Source organism: Talpa europaea, assembly GCF_964194135.1.
Source record: "Talpa europaea genome assembly, chromosome: 7".
NCBI lineage: Eukaryota > Metazoa > Chordata > Mammalia > Eulipotyphla > Talpidae > Talpa > Talpa europaea.
Genome location: NC_140074.1, coordinates 123,138,000 through 123,161,773, shown reverse-complemented (window position 1 = coordinate 123,161,773; position 23,774 = coordinate 123,138,000). Strand labels below are relative to the sequence as shown.

The window sequence follows — 23,774 nt, the reverse complement described above, 5'->3', positions numbered from 1 at the left end:
CCTTGCAAATCCTACTTTAGAGACAACTGATCTCAAACAACTGGGGTAGCTATTGCTGAAACTAGTCTTTTAGTTAAAGCACAAGCAAAGCAAAATGGAATTTGTTATCTGCTGTAGTTTCATATTTGTGAGATAAACTTAAGAAGCATCACCTTTGGCTTGAAGTTTGAAGAATGAGCACTTTAGTCATAAACAGACTATAATTATGAGTGTCATATTTCACCAACTAGAAAACCTGAAAGAATGCTGGAAGTGTTATTGGTTAAATACATTATATGAAGGAATGTTTTGTTGATCAGAAAAGACTGTTAATTGATGTTTTTTAAAAAATACACTGTAATTATTTTTGTCGAGAGGTATTTGGAAGATGGCATTTCTCTGTCTGTAGGAAAGTAAGGTTCATAGCCGCTTGGGATCTCCTTTTTTTTTTTTTTTTTTTGTTTTAAGATTTATTTATTTATTTATCCAAGCACTGGGTATACAGTCAGAAGCGCTGGAGGGTAAGAGAATTCACCAGAGCTAGAGTGGGGAACAGAACAGGCAGATGGACCGAAGTACACTGCTGAGGGGAGCAGCGGGCGGCAGGAGAGGTCTGCTCGCCATGTGGGACCCTCTCCGGCAGCCGGGGATCGAATCGGTGCTGCAGAGGCTGCGGCAGCTTTGCACCTCGCAGCCCAGCGCTCAACCACTGCGCTACCAGGGAAGGCCCCACTTGGGATCTCTTATAAAAAGAGACTTTTTCCTGATATACTTTGTCAGACTTAATGAATTTACTTCATTGCATTTTTATCAGTCAAGATTATTTTCTTTGGAAGAGATGGAAAATCAACTCAAATAAGCTTGATCAAAAATGAGAATGACTGATTCATAACCAACATTTAGGCCTGGTCTCAATGGCTCTTGCTGGTTTGTCAGTTCTATGTTCCAGACTCTATTTCTCTGTCTTTGTTTCCTTCGCTATCTCTGATAGTTTTACTCTCTTAAGTGGGAAGTCTTCCTTCTTGCTTGTGTGAAGCACTGGGAGTAACTTTCTTTTTGCACCTGTTTATATAACCCCCACCCCCACCCCCAGGTGGAAGAGGAGCCTGTGTGCTGTGGCTGTCAGGCCCTCTAAAGCACATGGGATGGGGAAGGAACAGTCTGCAAAAGGATGGCTTTGCTGTTACCACAGAGGAAGGGATGCTGAGAGTCACAAGTAATAGGTGCTTACTACAGTACCATGACAGATGCACAAGTCATAGTCATCTCACCTAATCCCCAGGAAACTCCTCTGGGATCTGGTGACTGCTTCTGCAATCTAAAGAGGGAGAGAATAGAGTCTGTGGGAGGAGAAATCTGATTGGGGGATGGTGAAGGAGGCAGGGCTTGAGGGAATAAGCATGGAGGGAGCCAGGAGGGTGCTGGCCAAACTGGACCTGGGCTCCAGGCTGGATCAGAGAGAGTGACAGCTTTATCTGTTTTTTTTTTTTTTAAGATTTATTTTTATTTATTTATGCATACAAGAACTGGGGTGTAGGTGAGGAGGAATAGAGGATAGGAAGGCTTAAAATATCCTTTAAAGTTATAAAAGATGACTCAATTTTGTTTTCCTAATCATTGATTCTTACAGAGTATGCAAGCTGCAAGATGTCCTACGGACGAATTATCTTTAACTAACTGTGCAGTTGTGAATGAAAAGGATTTCCAGTCTGGCCAGTGAGTATCTGACTTTGTTTTTTTCTAGTGTGCTAAATGGTATTTTATTTCATTTTTATTTATTTATGCATACAAGAACAGAGGTACAGAGGATGAGAGGGTTTACCAGAGACAGAGTGGGGAACAGAACAGGTGGATCCACTGAAATACACTGCTGAGGGGAGCAGTGGGCAAGACGGGACTGGTTTGCTGTGTCATGTGAGTCAGCTTCCTGGCTGGGGATCAAATTGCCGGCTTCCTGGCAATAGCTTGTTAGCACTGAGACTTGAATCCCTGCGCCACCAGGAAGGCCCCTAAAGTGGTATTTTAGAAACTTACAGAGAGTCCTCTTGCTGAGCTGGAAATAGAAGAGATGAAAAAGACACTATTTCAGTGTTTACTGCGTCAAACTATGATAAATTATCTTCTAAATGATATGTAGTTTTTATAGGTAACTTTTTTCTTATTTATTTTCTTAGCAGGACTAAACAGAATTTAGCAGAGCTAAACTACACTGGTTCTTTGACTCATAGTAGCGCAGTCACCCGGTTTTTGTCTTTGGAGTCAGTTCTTCTGAGTTCACATCCTGGCTCTGCCAATTACAAGCAAGATGACTGTGGATAAGTTATTTATCCTCTCTGTGCCAGTCTCTCCTAATCTGTAAAACAGGGGTGTTGGTAGTATCTTGCTCAGGGTAGTTGTGAAGATTGAGTTACACAAATAAAATAGAACAGTGCCTAGCGTGTGAATAAGGCCCCAATAGGTATTAGCTATTCTGATCATTATTACCATGACGACCTAAGCAGAACGAAATCTGCACGGTGCACACCAGCGTAGCACCTTTACAAACATTTGTCCTTGTCATTTATTTTAACCAGTTCACATCACCCACTGCCAGGCCTTCTAAAGACTTTGTTACCAAATTCAGTGCCCTCCATGTGCTTCTGAGATTGGCAAAGGTGATGAGGGACTGTCCCAGAAAGCAGTCAGGCAAATAGGGGCTTGGAAGCAGGAATTTTAACTGTGACATATTTTTGGTTGTTTTTCAAGCTATTTGTGAAATATGTGAGTTCCACAGGATTAGAATTGCTAATCATCACGGTTTTCAGCTCAGAGTAAGGGGCTATGCTAGGCAGCATATCAACATTGTTTCTAGTCCAATGCTGAGCTGAATACAGAGCTTTCATCATACAAGTCAGTGTGAGAATTTGTTTATAGGATTCTTTGACCTATGTCCCATGTTCACTGTTCTCAGATGGGGTTACTCAAACTATTATCATATTTTATATCTATCGATATAAGGGACTTGTGACCTAGTAGCAAAAGGACACGCAAAAACATTCATCATGAATATTAAAAAATTACAGCATTCAAAAAGATAATTTTAAAACAGTGCTGTTGCCTAACAGAGTTTGAAGCATCTGTCTCACACACAGTCACTGCTAGCTTCTTGGTGTAGGAGATGATCAAATGATGATTGTATTTTAGCTATTTTCAGTTAACTTCTCCCAGGGTGAATTAGCACAAAATCTTTGAAGTAGTAAGTACTGTTATCTCAGTGAAAGCTAATGTATTTTGTGAAAAATTTTCATTTTTCTCATCTTTTTAATTTTGCAGGTTGATATTGTTTCAACCTGTTATGAGAACCTGCAAAGAGATTTAATGAATAATCCTAAACACAAACATTTTTTACTGGTATATCCTGAGTCTTCTATCTTTGGTTCTCTTCCCTCCTATTAAGGATGTGAAATAATTCTTAGGAGAAGAACTTCATCTAATTTTTATGTACTATCAAGGTCTCTAAATCTCTTTAGTTTTTGTCAGCTGGTAATGTAATAAGTAGAGATTGTCCACTCTTGAAATTAGTCCTAATTCTGCATGATGTATATTTGGCCTAAGGTGCTTCCTATGCCTGGAAAACATTTGGATTTCTGACAAATAGAATTGAACGTGAAATTTGTGGTCCTTTTCCTTCGGGATTCCCATAAACTGCCATGCTTCTGCTTAGTACACATCACGAGTCAGATGTTGCAAATGACGTGTCGGAAGTGGGCTTCTCTCTTCTGACGTGCAGTACTGACTGTGCTTCTGTTTTTTAGGCATGTGGTCGTGAGGACCTCTGCCAGCCACAGGTACACATTCACACTGAGGACCCATCCGTCAGTGGTCCCAGGGAGCATTGCATTCAGCTTACCTCAGGTAACTCAGGGGTTAACTGATTCTCTCCTTCTAATCTTGAAAATTATAAAAGAATTGATTTGTTTAAAGCAAGCCATACCTTACAACTATGTTGATTCATGCTAAAGAAAAATATCAGTATTCTAAAAGGAGTTTAATGTACTATGACTGCCTTTCGTCACCTTGGCTTTTTCCTAATTTTATTCTGCAGTAATATCAGTTACCTATCAGATAAAGTGTCAGGTTATTTTAATGTTCACTTCCAGGGTAGCAGAAAAGCTATAAAAAAATAACATTTACTTGTAAAGTGGACAGCTAATAAAAGTGATTTTTAAATTCAGTGATGTCAGACAAGAATGTGATATGAGTAGGTCACCTCAAATTACAACCCTTCTTGCTAGACCCGCATGATGACTGGATGGATTATGATTTCAGCTATAATCCTTGGTGCAGTCTGTGGAGGGAAGATTGTTTAGCACAGAATACATAATCTAGGAGTCCACAGTACTGCCTGTATCCTTTCTCCTTCTACCTTTTTATTTTTTTTAACTCAAGCCACTGATTCCATAGTCCTAAGCAACCCCTGTCTCCTCTTGGATGCTGATAATCCCTGATTTCCTGTCCTGGGAGTGTAGGGCAAGAGAGAGGTGCTCTTTAGACAACCATGAAAGATCTCATGAGGCTCTCAAAAATTAGGGGCAATCTCCACTCACTCTTCCATTTTTCTCTGGATTCCTCTCCATTACCAGAGCTGCTTTTCACCTTTGTTTCTATAGATCAAAAGTTTGGAATACTCCAGTTTGGTTTATTCCAAAGTTTCATTTGGGATTCTGTTGATCAGAATTGGGGTTTCTGAATATTTCTGCTTTTCTCTCTGCTTTAAAAAATTTCCCCTAGCCTTTACTCTAGGCCACTTACTGTTCTGAGTACTTCTGCCTGTTAATTCATTTAATTCTCAAAACAACCTCATGGGATAAATAGAATTGCTCTCATCCCTTTGGAATCAAAGTACAGAACCTAAATGTAGCTGCTTTGCGACAAAGTCTGGACATAACTAGCATGCTGCTAAACTTCAGGCTGACTGAAAGTGGAGAGAAGAGGGAGGTGATACTGAAAGAGGAGGGAGAAGGTACCTGTGGTGAGAGCTGGAAGGGAGAGCACTTGATACTGCACACATTCAAGATGCAGCATCTTCTGAACCATCCACCACAGGATCTGTGATGTTCAGATGGGTAGACGCGCTACTGACTTTCAGCCAAAATTATTTTGCTCACTGTTCTTTGGAGTGTTATCAGTAATTACTAATTTTGAATGAATACTGTGCCAGTCCCCAATTCCTGCCTCAACACAATCTGGCCTGCCTCAGTACATACTTGTAACCAGTTAGGACTTGGAGAAGTTCAAGTCTGCTTGCAAATGCCTGAAAATTCTCTGACTGTTACCCAAAGAAGAGTCATGGTCATCGAATGATTTGAATCCCTGCTTGGGTTTTAGGGTAGGTGATCTGACAAGTTTTAATTTGGTTTTCATGAACTGAATGCCTTTCTTGTTTTGATACTATAATAAACAGTATAACAAACAACAGTGTATTTAGAACAAGGAAATATTATCTGCAATATAATGAAGGCTTTTGGGAGCATGATATGCAAAGAAGCAGCCTACTCTGGCTTACTGTAAAAGGGCAAACTTTGTATGTTTTAGAACAGATGTTTAGTTATACACTATAGCATGTGCATTCACTTCTTAGGACAGCTGTAATGAAGCCCCACAACCCGGGTGACTTAAATCAACAGGAATTTATTGTTTTCCAGTTCTGGAGTCTGGAAATCTGAACTCAGTGTCAGCAGAGCTGTGTTCTCTCTCCAACCCTGCTTAGCTTCTGGTGTTGCTAACAATCTCTGATGTTCCTTGACTGGTGGATGTATCCCTTTGTCCTCTGCCTCCCTTGCCAGGACTGTCTCCCTGTGTCTGCATCTCGTCCCTTCTCATCAGAACACCAGTCATGTTAGCTTAGGTTCTGCCCTGCTCCATGTGACCTCGTCTTAACTGATACATCTGCAAAGACCCTGTTTCCAAATTGGTCATGTTCACAGAGGCCAGGTGCTAAGACCTCACCGTATCTTTTTGTGGGACACAATTCAATAAATAATCCCATTCCATGTTTTGGTCTCTGAATATGTTCCTGAAATTCATAAAATTTCTTCTTTTCCCCATTTCTCTAATTTCGATGTCTTTTTTTTCTTTTATTTTACAGCGAAAATGGGCTGGACTTTCTATTGGGCAAGAAATAGATGGTAGGTATATTTTTCATTACCTGAGGTAGATTCTCTCCTACTATTTAGATCTGTACAGTTTTCTGTTACTGATTGTCTGGACATTAAACACTCATTCTGTTCATATTACTGTTTAGACCTATGAGAATGAAAGTAAATTCGTATGATACCTATACCTCTTCATCTACTTGCTATTCTGCCTGAAAATGTAGGTTTTTTTTTTAAGATTTATTTATTTATACAAGAACTGGGGTACAGTCAGAGGCATGGGAGGGTGAGAGAATTCACCAAAGACAGAGCGGGGGGCAGAACAGGCAGACGGACCGAAGACACTGCTGAGGGGAGCAGCAGGCGAGGCAGGAGAGGTCTGCTGCACCATGTGGGTTGCTCCCTGGCCAGCCGGGAATTGAACCTGCGCTGCAGAGGCTGCGGACAGCTTCATAGCATGGCACTCAACCCGCTGTGTCACCAGGGAGGCCTGAAAATGTAGTTCTAATGGGGAAAAGAATATCCACTTATTCTTAGTTCACACAGAATGTGCATGGTAAATATGTGCACAAATATTACCATTAGCAAGGCTAGAAAATTAGCCAGAGAAATCTTGCTAGGTCCTGGAGTGTTGACTGTGGAATAGGAAGAAAGCATTACATGTTAGAGACAAGGAAGAAAGGCTTTGAAGATTTGAAATAATATAAATAAATAATATAAATAAAGCAAGTCAAAGGTTGTACTCAGAAATTATGTTTGCCTAATTGAAAGGATTTGCTTGAGTGGATTGTGTTAAGTGGTATGAGTTGAATATGAAGTTAGTGGAGGAATTAGAAGTACATACTGGAAAATTTGGATTTTTATACAAAAACAGTGATGTGTGCCTGAGGGTTTGTTAATGAGCACATCAAAATCCTACTTTTAGGAAAAGATTCTAAGGTCAATATGGTGTAGAGTGAAGAGTGGGGAGAATTCAAGAGTTGAGAGAAATGGTGTGGAGACTTTTCGATTTGCCTGGAATTATGTTCAGTAGGACTTGGTGAAATTATAACTATGGAATTTCCTATTTCTTTATTTATTTTTAAAAGAATACTTTTTAGAGTGTTACATATTTTTTTTTATGGATTTATTTATTTATTTTTATACAAGAGCTGGGGTACAGGCCAGAGGTGCAGGAGGGTGAGAGGATTCACCAGAGACAGAGTGGGGAGCAGTACAGGCAGACAACCGAAATATAATGCTGAGGGGAGCAGCAGGCACAGGAGAGGTCTGCTGCACCATGTGGGAATCTCCCTGGCTGGCTGGGAATCAAACCCGTACTGCACAGGCTGCGGACAGCTTCACAGCACTGTGTTCAACCCCGCTGTGCCACTGGGGAGGCCCTCTTTATATATATATATATATATATATATATATATATATATATACACACACACACACACACACACACACACACACACACATTTAAAGAACAAGTTCATTAGGAGAGGGACTGAAAAGTAAAGTACACTTTCATAGACACAGGTGGGCAGGAAGAGCTGCCCCAAAGATATAGGTTTGCTGAGAGAGAGGCCTGCATGGTTGTAGGCGGGTGGCCTTGAGGAGAGCTGCCTCCACTGAGGGAGAGGTCAGTGAAGAGAAGTCCTGGCATGGTACAGGTCATGGGCAGGCAGGAAGCTGCTGCCTTGCAGAGGAGAGAGTTGGTAAAAGGAGCACCTACATAGTCACAGGTGGGTAGAAGGGAGTGCTGCTGGAATTTCTTTTTTAAATCTATATTGAAGAGGAATAATTGGTATTACTTGGGGATTCCACTTTACTGTATACTGAAATGTGTTTTCTCCTGTGTTTGTCCGGATAAATAAGTCTAAGTTGGAAGAAAGAGTGGCAGTACTTAAGAGAATGGCCTGTTTTTCTCAATGTATGTTATGAAGTCATCATAGCACATTAGGGAAGGACATGGGAAACAATTTATGGCTTCCGGAGTGGGGGGGAAGATTAAACCACTGTGGATTATAAGCCAATGAACTAATAAGCAAAAACAGGCATTGTTTCATAGGCCATGTGACAAAGTTGTCAAATTATTCATGTCAATTGCATGGTACAGTAGGGGAAGAAAAAAATAGGCGAGTATAGTTAAACCAGCTGTTTTCTCTGCTTGCTTTTAAAACCTAAAAAAAAATTCATATTTACAGATGAAATATTTGCATACGCTCTTCTGCTTGTGATCCCACTCTTGTTTTAGTTATGACACTCTTCTTTTAGTTAGGACTTAAACAAGACCTTTAGTCAGGTCTCTGAAATGATCCTCATTAGTTCTTCTGTCAGCCACTACTTGGTTGAATAAAACTTATTCTAAAGTAGATTCCTCCAAGGAGTATATATGTTATAGTGTTCCCTAAGTTCTTGAGTGTTTACACTATTTTTCCTATATCCTTAATATTTCAAATGCAGCTTAGCTGGATATCAAATTATTGGATTGTTTTCTTTCCTTGAATTTCTTGAAAATGCTGCATTAAAGTTGCCCTGCTTCGTGTGATCCTCTCCAGGAGTCTGATACCAGTATCATTTTCTTTCCCTTATAAGTAATTTGATTTTATGCTGGGAGCCTTGAGGGTTTTTCTGCCTTCATTTAGTCTGCTCTCCATTAGTCTATGATCTTAAATTGCCATTAGCCACAAAATAAGGAAACATTCTCAACCTCCCCCTTTGCTCCTTTATGAACCCTCAGGGCACCTCTCCCTTTGGAAGTGATTGGCGCTGACCATGGTGCTGCCTGAGGTGCTGTCCATGGTACTACCCTTAACTTTTTGAAGTTGTAACAACTAGAAGGTCTTTTTGGTTTAGGAACATTGACTTTAAATTAAAATGTACTTAAAAATTATAGCCAGTCATGATGATATTTTAATATGTTTATTCACATTTCTTGGTAAAAGATGATGCATCATGCCATTGTGAAATCATTTTGGGGTCTTATGTGCAAAATGGCATCATACTGTAAAAATCTTTGCAACATACTCTGCATTCAACATTATATTGTAATGGGTGACCCATCTTTATTAACATACCAAGTTTTTATTTTTAATTTCTGTACAGTATTCCATATTAGGAATATACCAATTTTATTCACAATTTACAGGTCAGCATTATTTTAAAGATTTATTTATTTATGCATACAAGAGCTGGGGTACAGGCCAGAAACGTGGGGTGGGGGGAGGACTCATCACAGACAAAGCGGGGAACAGAACAGGCAGATTGACAGAAATACACTGCTGAGGGGAGCAGAGGGCGAGTCAGGAGAGGTCTGCTGTGCCATGTGGGTTGCTCCCTTGCTGGCCGGGGATTGAACTCATGCTGCAGAGGCCACAGACTGCTTCATAGGTTGCGTCCCAACCCCCTGCACCACCGGGGAGACCCCAAGATCAGCATTTTAAAAACATGTTTCACTATTACAAATAATGCCGCAATGAAACACACTATAGATCTCTTTTTAGGTAAATGTTCAAGAGTCTTTCTGGGACAGACACTTAGAGATGGAATTGCTGAATCAACTTACTAATTTTTACATTAGTATTTCACTGTATATATAATTTCACTATGTGGGAAAACAACTAAACTCTGTTGCATGAAAGTTATTTAGCATAAAGCCTGTGCTTTCAAACTTCCAGAAGTGGAGGCTGCAGACTATTCTGAAACTTTTTTGAGTTCATTCTTTTATCCTCATGGCATTTTCCATCCCTCACCCTGACTTTCTGCGTTGTTTTACTTTTGAAAATGTTTATCTTTAAAATATGTATGTCCCCCTTTATGACAGCAGACAAAAATATAAATGTATGACTATACAAGCCATTTTGTTTAAAGAATTTAAGAAAGTCCTTGTACATAACTCCTAATTAAACTGTAAGAAATAAGTTTAGAAGCAAATTTAGATGCTGAAACCTAAACATTCATCTAGTCTAGTCTTTTTATTTTATAGACATGAAAAAACAGAGAGTTATAATTTACTTAGAATCTTCTTGTTACTAGCAGTCTGTTGAAACACACAGAATCAAAAATCCCCCTGTCTTCCTTTGTTATTAGTATGGACACTGTGGCATTTTTGTGTTGCTGTTTCATTGAAACAGGTCATGAACATGTTAAGAATCTAACAGACACTTATGTGCTGTCAAGACAAGGATGAGTTAAAAGCATGGCTCTTGTACTGTTCTTGTCCACACACCTCTCATCTCACATCTTTCTTGTGTCAAACAGGAATCTTGTTTGCAAACAGCCTGCTCTTCCACTCCAAGGGGCTGCCCTCACTGTTGCTTTGTCCCCTATTAAATAAGGAGGAGGAAGATGCAGAAGTTGTGTGAAGAGGACTGTGGTTTTCCCCATGAGTTGAGTGAGGGGTAAAAGTTGAGGGAGTGTGCTGTTCAATATGTTCCAATCAATTCAGAAAGGGAAGAAAATCTCTACTGGTTGTTATTATTTTTGAAACACCTGTGCCTGTGCCTGCCTCCACTGAAGGCCATGTAAAGTCTCCTTTGGGTCAAGTTTCCTTCTGATTTGCTTATATGAAAATTCTTATTTCTTAAAACACAGCAAGTATTTGGTGTCCCTGTGGTTGAAAACAATGCTGTTTTTCACTCCTAGTGTCCTCATATACATTTGACAAAGCCAAGCAATGTATTGGCACAATGACCATCGAGATTGATTTCCTCCAGAAAAAAAGCATCGACTCCAACCCTTATGACTCTGATAAGATGGCAGCAGAATTTATTCAACAGTTCAACAACCAGGCATTCTCAGTGGGACAGCAGGTACTTTCTAAATTTCTTTCATTCCTTTGACTTTATAGGCATTCTGATGCCTGCAGCATGCAAAGTCAGTTCTACTTTGTAAAAGCCGGGAGGGATTTTGCTTATTAATGGAAAGGTATATCCACAGGAGGTGATACAGGGCAAGGAAGGTGTATTTATTGAACCTCTAGGAGTCTGTTCAGGATAATTCTAAAGTAGCTTTTAGGTAGCAATGTCACATACAATTATAGTAGCTTTTCATCTTGGGTTTTGGAACACTGCAGAGCTTTGGCTCAAGTTTCTTCTTTTTCTTATTGTGGGACATTGCTTTTGATTTTGGATGTCTTTCTCTTTTACTGATACATTTCTGTAGGAAAGTAGTTCTTAACTTTGTTTGGTTATGAACTCCTTTGAGAATCTTAAGAAAATTATGTAAACACATTTTCAGGTTTTTCATGGAACCCCTGATACCCAGGCTTTCTCTCCTTTCAAATGATACTGCTGATGTCCCTTTTTGGGATTTCAGCTAATGTATAGTTAACCTCCTGCAAAGAAATTTCTGTCCTTTTAAACAGGTGTGAGTTCATAAGTTGCTGCTTGTACACATAAATAATCATTGCTCTTGTGACCTAACCTTTACATTTGTCTCCTTTCTGATTTCTTTCAATCATTCATAATTCCTTTCTCTTAACCTAGCTCTACAGCAGTGGTTTTCAAAGGGTGGTCCTGAGGCCCTCAGGATCCCTGAAGCCCTTTTAGGGGAGTTGCAAACTCAAAATTGTTTTCATATTAGCAACAAGACAACATATGTCTTTTTCCTCTTGTTCTCTCACAAGCCTTCAGTGTAGTTCTGCAGACAACATGCCGTGTGCATGCCCAGTGCACCCACTGCCAAGGCAGACACAAGGGTCCAGCTGTCCTCCATTAAGCCAGACGTTAGAGTTTGCAAAACTGTGACAGTGTCATGCTTCCCACTTACAGTTTTTATTTCAGAAAATAGTTTTTGAAGTAAATTAAAAATATGTCTTTATGTTAATGCATAATGGATCTATCATTGTTATTTTTAAATTAAATACATTTTAAGTTTGTTATTCTAATTTCTAATATAATATATATCAATAACTATAATTCATCTCAATAAAAGCTCTTTGGGGTCCTCAAAAATGTTCAGGCTTATAAAGGGATCCTGAAACCAAATTATTTGAGAATTCCTCCTTAGAGCACTCTCACTTACCTAGATTTGCCAGCACATAGGAGAGCACCTAGCTTGTGGAAGACATTCAGTAAACATTTGGTGGAAGAATGACAGAGCATTCAGAAGCCATGTCTGCACTTGTATGACAAGCTTTTGTGTTGGTTGCAGAAAAGCATGAATTTTAGACCTAGGCTTGACTCCATTCACTGTGACTCTGGGTCCTATGGCTTAGATTTTCCCTGGCTTGCAGCTTCCTCCTTAGTAAAAGTCATTTCTGTTTGTAAGAGAGTCTGTGAGTGCTAATTACATAGCCTCCTGAAGTGTTGGGTGTGTGGCAGGTACTCCAGTGTTAGTTCTCTTTCCTCTTGTTGACTATGTGGGTAGTTGGCCTGTTCAGCAGATTGGAGATGAATAAACAGGAGAAAGCTGCTTGTCTACGTTTGGAAACATCGGTGATGATGTGAGAATGATGTCATGAAGTGACTTTTCTCCCTTTACCTCTCCATATAGCTTGTGTTTAGCTTCAATGACAAGCTTTTTAACTTACTGGTGAAGGATATTGAAGCCATGGATCCTAGTATCCTGAAGGGAGAGGCTGCGACAGGTAAAAAACAGAAGGTACGTGTGTTTCTCGTGATATCTACTGGGATTATCTTTACGATGTGAATTGTGCAAAGGCATTGTCTTGCCGGGTGATTTCTTTCATAGTCTATACTCTCTTAAGAGAGTAGGGAGAGAAAAATTGCTTTATAGCTAGCATTATTATTAAAATATTACACCGGAGTTATATGCCGACCTAACAGTTACTTGAAATTTCTATATGTACTTGTAACCTGCTTCAGTGCAGGTGATATTTATTGCAAATAAATAATAGCAATGTGAAAGACAATAACAACAGATATATGCATTGAATAAAGAAAATATAAGCAGTAGAAGGTAGTTGTGAGTGAAATAAATGTGACTTAGATAATGGATTAGAAGATCTGCTTTGCCCAAAGAGGCCCCATATACCTTTCTTTGGGGGCGTGGGGGGCTTGCTTTGCGAAATCCAGAAATCTGCTATTAGACTAACTGCTAACTAATGTCTTTCTGTACAGATTGATGTAGGACTGGTTGTTGGCAACAGTCAGGTCGCATTTGAGAAGTCAGAAAATTCGTCACTCAATCTTATTGGTAAGATTTGTAGTTTTTAGAAGATTCTGAATGAAGTAAGACTATCTCTGTTGTTACGTAGATTCTACTACAGATTTTCAAATGGGGAAAGAGAATAGGGATGCCTCCTCTGAGAAAGCTTGTCACAAAATCACATCTTTCTGATGTGTTGATGTAGAAAAAAATTTTAAACCTTCATTAGATCATCATTGTCCAGTAGAAAATAGAAGATGACCTACATAATGAAATTTTTAATACTCTGATAGCCGCATTCAATATAAAAAGATACACATAAAACTAACTTTTAAACTGTTGATACTGATAAATCCAGACTTACAAAATATTTGTAAAAAACAAATCAGAGTTTCTGTATAGCCTTCACCAGCTTCCTCCAATGTTAAGTCTTAAATAATCATAATGCAGTTACCAAAGTGAAAGCAGTTACATTGCTACTAACTAAACTACAGACTCAGATTTCACTGTCCTTTTTCTGTTCCAGGATGTAATTCAGGATTGCATGTTGTATTTAGTTATTTAGTTTCCACAGTCTTTTCCAGTCGCTGATAGTTTCTACTTTTGTCTTTTATGACCTTGAGAACTGGTTAGTTATTTAGTGGAGTGGCTGTCAGCTCTGTAATGCTAGACGACTTCTGTTAGGGACTGTGTGAAATGAATGCACGTTTAGATCTTTTCAACACATTTATAGTTCAGTCCTATCCTGTATGCTAGCCTTATTTTTAATAAATTAAATAATGATGTCTGTCTCTAAGCATATTAACTCACCAGAATAATGCTGTCATTAGTGCTATAGTAATTCTTCTTTTCAGTTGATTTGACTATATTGATGTCTCAACTGCAGTAGAAAATGAGAATTTTCGTTGGTTGCCTATCAACATGTGCACGGTTGTTTAACTTTCTTCAAATGTCTGGGCTTTTTTCTTGATCCATAAATTATCATTTTACCTTTATTGTTTTGTTTTTAATTATAAAATAAAGTACTTCATTTCCTAAAATATGGATAGGAACTCAACTCACACTAAAATTTTTTAATTTGATTTTGTCTTCAAGCAGTTTTATTACTTGTTCTTTTTGCTTAACATATTTCATGTAATAAATGTACCTCTATAACGTAATTTTTAATGACTATATATGTCATTTTATGGATGTGGGATATATCATAATTTCCTATTATTTGACCCCATACTTTCCTGAAGTCATTTCTTTGTATTTTATTTTTTGTCCACCTTTTGTTAATGTTTCTTATCCCAAGGAATTGCACTACTTTTATATAATATGGGGATTTTTAAGAAATTCTTGCAAAGGTATGATAGATTTTTTTCCCCCATTGGAAATTAAAATTGTGTTGTGATTGAGCATTGATAAATTTGGCCACAAGAGGGCACTAGCGTGTAAGAAATATTTTTGATAGCTTCATAAAGGAAATGTTAAGTCTACAAAACTCTAACCATAAAATCACCATCTAGGATAAGCACTTTGAATGTGACCTTTTCATTCCTAATTTAAAAAATCTATAGTATTACTCTCGTTTTTGTTTATAGTAAAGTGTTCTAAGGTACTTCATTCTTCAGTTGAGATAATGTGGTTCCCTTTAGTAACTGTGGGTGGCACTGTGACATTTAAGTTAGATCATTTTCAACTAAAAGAATTTGAAAACACGATTTTTGAAATCATTAAATACTTTGGGATGATTTTTGACTTATGTATGCAAGTGAAGAAAAAATAAGACATTAAACTTACACAGTGCCTCTTCTTAGACTGAGGGATTATGTCCCAATTATAAACTTAATCTAGAAAAATATAGGTATTTTTAAGTATGCTTTCTTTAGGAGATTTGAGGACACCTAGATTTCAGCTGTGTTTCTGGCAGCTAATGTTGTCTTCATCAGATATGCACATGGTGTTTCCGCTAATCAACTAAGTTAGTAAACTTGTTCAGGATTAAAGATGAGTGAGATTTAAGCTCCATGGATTGGTAACAAATGCACTTTATTTTAAAAGCATTTTACTGACCCTAAGTGGGAACCAGACAAAGTAGTTAACATAGCAAAACTCATCCTTCTTGGAAAGTCAGCTCGAACCTGCGGTTCATCTTTCATAATTGCGGCTTCTTTTTATTCATTGAGGATGCCCCGGAGTTCTATCTCTTTGCATTTGTGATGAACTTCTCATTTCACATTTGATTATCTTTACTTGACACAGGCAAAGCTAAAACTAAGGAAAATCGCCAGTCTATCATCAATCCTGACTGGAACTTTGAAAAAATGGGAATAGGAGGTCTGGACAAGGAATTTTCAGATATTTTCCGACGAGCATTTGCTTCCCGAGTGTTTCCTCCAGAGATTGTGGAACAGATGGGTGAGTTTAAAAAAGGAAAATTTGATGAAGTTTTGTGTTGTTAAAGAAAATAAAAAAGTGGTGAATTGTTTTTTTCAATAGTGTTTAAAATTATTTTTCAGTCCTGGCAAAGAATTTTTCGGTTTTAACTTCCTCTTTAAAAAAAGACATTTTCTGAAAAACTTTAAATATTAAAATTTACAAAAGGCATTTTGTGGGGAAATTATGGAAATATATTAGCTTGTGTCATTGTATCTACTTCCTCAGTACATTTTTCTAAGAGACATAATATAGAAATAGCTTTTCATTTATTTGTTTCACCTGACTCTAAAGGTCTACTATGGGTCAGATTTACCCCGCTGAATAATCACTATTTATTAGACTGTGGATATTTTAATATTCGCTGCTGCTATTTTTTTTTTTTTATTGTGCTCTTGCCTTACCCAATTAGGACATCTTCATACCTGGTAAATGGATACTTGGCATGTTTTAAAATTAGATAAGTTTGATCCAAAAAGCCAAATGCAGGACATAATAGGAGTTTCCATACTGTGCTCTTCATTTATCACTTTCTCTGTGAAGGTTTGTTTAGTTTATCTGCATGAAGTGGCTTTATTTGCCCTCATGGAAATGCTGTCATGGCCATTTTCATGTCTGTATCATCATAGGTGGGTTTGGAATGTGAGCCACAGAATGTCTGAGAAAGGAATTTATAACCTAACAAGCTTCTGGCAGATTGTTAGTATGAAAACAGTACCCAGAAAAATTGAAGGAATACGAATATATTACTCCCTTCACCCCCATCCTTCTTTATCTTTAAATTGCTACTGGGAGATAAAGTGTATTCATCACGGTGGGATAAGAACTGCTTTCGAGGCACTAAGTGCCTGTTCTGTTAGCCTCCTATTGTTGGTAGCTTTTCTGCCTGGGTGCTCACTCTGATAAATTGCAGGAACAGCACACACCTGTTCAGTGGCTAAAGGTCGAGTTTGGAATTGGATTAAGAGAAAATGACAGAGACCCTCATCACCTGAGTTTTATACATCTTGAAATGCCAATGACATACTTTTTCTTTTTTACCTGAAAGATACAAAGGCCAAGTCCATAAAAACCAGAATTTTCATTCGAAACTAGTAAAAACTGTGGTAGTTCACTGTCTTGGTAATGTGTATTTCAAGGCACCATAAAATCCCTAAAACTTTTTGATCAAGACGTGAAAATATTGCTTTAAGTTCCTCTTAGATACAAGCAGAGATACAGAATGATTCCAGATGTTCTGCCTTATCCTTGTGGAATATTTCTACTGTTTTTCAAGAGTGAGGCCTGATGCAGAAGTCTAGTGATTCTGTTTCTTTGAACATTTATACTGTCCGGCCAACAAGTAGAAAAAGAACTCCTTCCGTAATAGGCCATATATTTTAATTTGTTAATATCTTCTCCCAATTTATAAGCTTTTGAGGATTCAGTTATTCTGATACTAGTTACCCTATTTGTGCATCTTCCAAACCCTGCTCACTAGGGCCTTTTTCTGGGGTTAGGTAGATATGCCTGGAGCAGTAAAACAACTATCTGTCCATTGGTGACTTTGCCAGCTCTTGAAGGGTTTGACATGAAATCAGATTTGGAATTTCTGAGTGAATTTCATCAGTGTTTCTGCAATCTGCATTTAAAATGAGTTGAGTCATAGCAGTGTGCTTTTTGACCAAGGACTGTAGACTTGAATTTCGTTTGTGAGTGCTACTATCCAGAGCCTTTGTTGTGGATTTATTTCTTCTACTTTTTTTACCCTAAATTAATTAGGCAGAAGATGAGTTGTGTCCTTTTTAAAAAGCAATATGTTCTTCTTTTTATGTTTTTTTTGCCATCAAGAAGCATGTGTTATCAATTTGATATAAAAGGTAGTAAGTGTTAAGTTAACCTTTGCTTTTGAGCTGAATTGAAAGACTTTATTTTGAATGAGGTGTTGTGGTGTCCTAAAGCTAATTTTTAGCGGTAAAATGGCTAGGAAATAATTCTCTTGCTGTGCGTATATCATTTCCCTTTTTCCAATACAGGCTTCTTTTTTTCTTTGAATTTTGAGGGAATTACACAGTAAAATATTTCACTGCAAGTCTAGTACTCTGTAGGTTATAAAGGTCTCATTGGGCTTTGGTAAAGACATATAAGTAGACTATAAAATAACATTATACAAGTCCTTTCTTCACATATACCCCCTGTTCTTTGACCCTGCCAGAAGGGAACAAAATTGACTGTTTTTTTCCCCTTCATTCTTTGTTAACTTAAATCATCAACCTTTCTGGCTTTGGGATCCAATTGAACATTGGTATAATTGGTTAAATCAACTCAAATTTTAAAAAATAGTGATTACGAAAAGAATAATTTGTGTCGGTTATGGGACTGTTTTGTTTCAAGAGAGAACTTTTTTACTTTTGGCTTGAGACCAAATCATTGTTTTTACCATGGAATCTAGAGTTATGTCAACTTTGTAAATGGCAATCTTAACTAAATGCATCTTTTTGACTATATGTTGAAGTTCTAAGTTCACAAAGTGATAACTTTAGAGTTTTCTTCCTGTCATTGTGTTTATGAGACTGATAATGGTTCTTCTGGACAATGTCGCTCTTTCATTTTGCTTGTAAAACTGTACATTGCTTTTTAAAATCGAGTATGTCGTTTAGATACATACAGAATGGTGCCCGTGAGATATAGGAAGACCTGAGGACTAAGCAGAGGTATGCAGTTAGGCAGGAAAATTAGGGATCAGGCCACGCAGTGGTCATTAAATGTGTCCTAAGTACTTTCAAGCACATACTCTATACCGCCCTGCTTTTTAAATATTTTTATAACATATAAAACCAAGGGAAGCCTTAAAGGGCAAGAGATCACATACAGTGCTACAAATCGAGGAAGAGAGACCATGTGTAGAAATAGGAATAGGGGTTACTCAGGAGGATGTATCAGTTGCATTTCGTTGTTTTCATGAGCGTAACTAGTTATGCCTTGTGTGTAGTGGTTGGACTCACTCAGCCCACATGGGGCAGCTCTTCCTTGGTAACATGAAGCCAACATGAACGCATGAGCATGGAAGTTTAGACTTACACCTGTATGTAGTGGATGCCAAATAGACATTTAGTTAGGATATCCTCGGCTCCCACGATGGTAAATGTTTAATTAGGGATGACCTTAAATCCTTATTTGTGGGTTAATAGAACCATCTTTTTGGTCCCAGAGTGGAAATGTGGCCATCAAAAACTTATCTGGAAGGATGGGGGGCTAATTCAGCAGCTGATAGCCTGCCGAGGGCATATTCCTATCCACTGAACGTATATTTCTGTTCAAACACTTGCCACACTTACACCCTTGCAAGGAGTTTTGTGGTGAGTGCTCTGGATAAATCATTGATTGATTACCTCAGTTCTTGTTGTAGTTCTTTTGTTGGCAGAGACTGAGTTTCTCTAGTGAAACTTCGTTTTTCAACATCCTTGGCAATTACCTCTAAATTGTAAATGTCAGAGCAAAAAACAAATCCTTTCCAAAGAACAGTGGAATGATTGTTAAAGAATTAGCTGGTGTCTCTTAAGGTAACTTCAGGATTGTCCAAGGCAGGGGCTTTGGCAGCAGTCATCCATTTGAGAGCTAGCAGGCGAGGGATAGGGACCCTTTCCAGCCTCACACCGTCTGTGGGGGTCTCTACTTTGTAGAGATCAGGCCACCTAGTGGGGAGGAAAGTCACTTTTTAGGGTCTTGTGCCCCCATTCTCATGAAGTTGACATTGTTCTTCTGGCCCCCTGGCCTCCTGGCCTCCCTCTCTAAGCCCATTTCAGTCCATGCTTTTAAGGTTTCACTTGAAATTCTCGAGGAAAGGAGCCCTTTTCTGACTGATATCATAAGCGGAACTGCAGCTCCCTGTGAAGCAGAGACGAGTCCCCAGCCCCACAGACATCTTCCATAGCCCAGGCGCAGAGCAGTGAAATCCCGTGCAGGGAAGGGCGCTGAGGCTTTGTGCCTGTTTGGGAGAGAGGGAGTTCTTGCCAAGATTAACATAAACACTGACACTCTGAAAATGCATTTTCACACCCCCACTCCTGAGGAGAGCTTGCAATTTAAATGGGGGTTAAGACATCTAGCCGAACTCCAGGGCTCTGTAAAAGGAACCCTAAGGCTAAAGAGCTTATCTGAAATTTGAAAAAAAGAGAAAAAAAATGAAGCTTTCTGACATTCATCTTTTTTCCTCGTATTAGTCATAACTTGCTTTTCAGCTATATTTTAGGTTTTGAATGCCAACCTGACATCTGTTCAAGTCTGCCTGTAATTTATTAGGGAAGGAAAAGAAAGCCATTGCTCACTAGTTAGAGATGCAAAGCTTCCCCTTCAGATTTCCCACAAAGTACCTATAGATGGATACTTGCCTATGAGGAATGTAATGAGCTAATAATTTGCTAGTTCTAACTTCAGGTTGGGAAATTTATAAAGTTTTTTTTTTTTAATTAGAAGAAGAAAATGGCTCATGGTCACGTGATTTCCAGAATCTCTGGAGCAGGATTTAGAGAGGAAACCCACACCCTAAAAAATGACTAGAGGGGCCTTTTTATTAGTGGAAATTTTTAACCTTGAATTAATTTTTCCCATTGGTTTTAATTTTTCAAGTAGACATACTTATGTTGAATAGAAATAATGTAGCTGTGCTAATATCTCAGCATCAAACTAGATGTAAATTCAGTTGGAATTTTTTATTTATGGACAAATTTTTAGAAATAAATCTTTTGGAGATACCCACTGAGTGACTAAATGGGTTTGATTTGCTGGCAGCTGCAGTTGAGTTACAGATCAATAATTAGGTCACTATAAAGTTGAAGTCTGTGTTTAAGCCTACATAAATACCAGCAAGAAAATGATTAAGTAAATGATGCCACGTTCTCCCGTCTCATTAGGGAACAGAGTGGTGCAAGCATTATATAAAATGAGAAAGCTCTAGATGAGGGGACGTGTTTGTTCAAGTGTAAAAAAAATACATAAATTTTATTTAGACTTAAATGCATTTAATTCTCTACAGGCACACATTCAATTGAGAAAAATTTTCTTCTGTGAAAGGGAAACTAGAATGGGCAATACAAGGAGATTGTTATTCTGTTACTCATGTTTCTGTCTGAATGTTTCAGTGACATGATATTTCTACTGATGTAATTAAAAAAAAAAAGATAATATCACAGACTGTTCTTCTCATAGGGGCGCCACTGTTAGCACAGCGAGGGGCAGAGCCACAGCCCCTGGGAGAAGCTCTGTGGGGAGAATTGCTCAGGCCCGGGCCTGGGTGCCGGGGCTTATGGAGCCCTTACCACACGGATGGAGTGTCTGGCCGGATCTCCGCAGCCTCTTCATAGCTTACAAACTGCTTCTTCCCGTTGGTTATTAGCACTCAGTATTCTCTCCGGAGCGAGAACATTTGCATCCAGGCCCTTAAGCAGCCGTAGACACATCAGAGGGCCGAGGAGAAGGGCCGCTTGAAGGAGAGCAGTTTCTGACGCAGGGAGCCATGCTTGAATTGTTTCTCATCTCAAACCTCTTTCCATTGAGGACGCTAACTCATGTGACTCCGAAGCCAACCGTTACTGTTTACTCCTGCCTTTAGATCGGTGATGAGGTGATAGCTAGTCCCTCCGTAGTCCCACTGTCCTGAGTGCTTTGCTATGTTCACTTATTTAATCCTCACAACAGCTTTATGAGGTAGATGCTGTCTTGCCCTCCTTTCACGGAGAAGGAAACTGAGTCTCAGGAAGGTTAAGTAATTAGTCCAAGTCATGGAGTCAGATTTGAACCCAGGCCGTCTGGCCTCAATATCCTTAACCCTTGTGCTGTTCGTCTCTCGTGAAAGCCCATTGTACAAAAACTGGTAAAGTAGGACTTCTCAGCCCCACTTCTTTTTTTTTTTTTTTAATAGAGGCATGTTTTATTTATTTGTTTGTTTGTTTGTTTTGTTTATACAAGCACTGGGTACAGTCAGAAGCGCGGGAGGGTGAGAGAATTCACCAGAGCCAGACGGGGAGCAGAGCAGGCAGAAGGACCGAAGTACACTGCTGAGGGGAGCAGCGGGCGGCAGGAGAGGTCTGCACGCCATGTGGGACCCTCCTCCGGTGGCCGGGGAGCAGCCGGGGATCGAACCGGCGCCGCAGAGGCCGCGGGCAGCTTCGCAACCCAGCGCTCAACCGCTGCGCCACCGGGGAGGCCCTCAGCCCCACTTCTTGAGGACCTCTGAGGGAGCTAGAGGCCAGAGATTTTTCACCCGTCATCATTGACATTTTAAGCAAGATAATTGTTTGACTTAGTGGTGTGGGGGGCCGACTGTCCTGCACTTTGTAGGATAATTGGCAGCATTGCTGGCCTCCACCCACTAGGTGCCAGTAGCATGCCTCACCCGTAGTGGTGACAATCAAAAGCCACTCCAGACATTGACAGGTGTCCCCTAGGGGGGCAAAAATCACCCCCTCTGAGAACCACTGTTCTAGTATAGTCCCCTGGCTCCTTCTCGTTATAGAAGCTGAAGCTATGGTCAAGGCCAGCAGGAGAGACCTACAGGTCAGAGCTAGAGCTAGAACTTGGTTCTCCTGGTTCAGGAACCCTGAAAGAGGAGAAGGATGACCTGCCTAGGTTTGTACCAGTCAGTGGCAGAGCAAGGGTTGGAAATCGAGCTCTCTAGTTGCAGAGGCTCTTCTGAACTGCCTCTCTGGATATTGAGAGGCAAAGCTAAGAATCAAGTCATCAATGAAGCTCTGGATTTTGTGTTAACAGATATCCTGTGGTGAATAAATAAGTTTCACTTTTGCATTTCTTCCTTCATTAATTCTCAAAGAAATTTACAAAACTGTCCATTTGTAAAAGTTCTGAGGACTTGGACATGATAGGTTTGGGGGTCGGGGTGAGAGGAAGAGAGGGGTAGTTCAAACACTGAAGAGCTATAAATCTGGCTTCACCCCTGCTGTCCCTGCCTGCTTTTATAAATGACAGCCTTAGCATTTATAAATTACCTTTGTTTGTGTAAATTTGGTAGAATTCTACGTATTGAGTACAGACCTAGGGATGATTATAAACAGCATAAATCTGACCTTTGTATTAGAGAGCAAACAGTACCGCTATTTCAGCCCGCCCAGCCTCTCTCCCTCTGCTAACAAACCACCTTCCTTTCTTCTCCTTTCTTCTCCTCTTCTTTCTCTCTTCCCATTCCTGCCTCTTCCCCTCTTCTCTCACCTCTTTTCTTCTTTCCCTTCTTTTTAAGATTAGAGACCATTTCCAGAATCTCAGTCAAGGCAGCCAGTATATTGATTGAAAGCATAAAGATCTCTGTATCTGTGCACACCTTGAACAAACTCTCAATTAGGATTTCTTCATTTTCTTATTTCTGGTATCGTTCCTGGAGCCTGAATGTGGTAAAAAAAAAAAATCAGTAGCCCTATCTTGGTCCAGAGTAGGAAGTGGAAGTGTTCACTGTGTGAGAGTAAGTGACCTCTGAGACACTCAGACTTTATAAATAAACTGCTCTTCTAGTAGCCTGATGGATTCAAATTGTAAGGAACTTAAGAGACAGGAGGGGAGACTGTGGAGTCTAAGACCTAAAAACTCTAGTCCACTGTCTTCATGTGTGTTTTGGCCCCAAAACACACATTATTCCTGTAGAATAATTCAGGAATTATAATTCCTGTAGAATAATACAGGAAGGAAGTGGTTGTTACCAGTGTGTCGGAAGCTCCGCATAAATGAACTGTCAACTTAGAGATGGAACATAAATGTTAAATAATGTTGTACATGTTAAACAACGTAACCTAAGAAGTGATATCAAGAGGGCCTCCCTGGTGGCGCAGCGGTTGAGCGCTGGGTTGGGAAGCTGCCCGCAGTCTCTGTGGCGCCAGTTCAATCCCCGGCAGCTCCCCGGCCACCGGAGGAGGGTCCCACATGGCGCGCAGACCTCTCCTGCCGCTCGCTGCTCCCCTCAGCAGTGTACTTCGGTCCTTCTGCCTGCTCTGCTCCCGCTCTGGCTCTGGTGGATTCTCTCACCCTCCCGCACTTCTGACTGTACCCAGTGCTTGTATAAACAAAAACAAACAAACAAATAAAAAAAATGCCTCTATTAAAAAAAAATCTTTAAAAAAAAAAAAAAAGAAGTGATATCAAGAACCAGCATATGATGAA

General features: G+C 39.4%; 1 protein-coding gene across 1 annotated transcript in view; it reads left to right on the top strand.

The window, feature by feature from the left end:
* The window catches only part of NSF (N-ethylmaleimide sensitive factor, vesicle fusing ATPase), a gene marked incomplete at its 5' end in the record, with an annotated part of 136,043 nt that overhangs the window by 25,492 nt on the left and 86,777 nt on the right, over window positions 1-23,774 (top strand). The window contains 7 exon segments of the mRNA XM_084238538.1: window positions 1,610-1,695; window positions 3,774-3,873; window positions 6,107-6,146; window positions 10,746-10,912; window positions 12,597-12,704; window positions 13,184-13,259; window positions 15,459-15,614. Of these exon segments, the coding sequence (XP_084094664.1) occupies window positions 1,610-1,695; window positions 3,774-3,873; window positions 6,107-6,146; window positions 10,746-10,912; window positions 12,597-12,704; window positions 13,184-13,259; window positions 15,459-15,614 (733 nt within the window).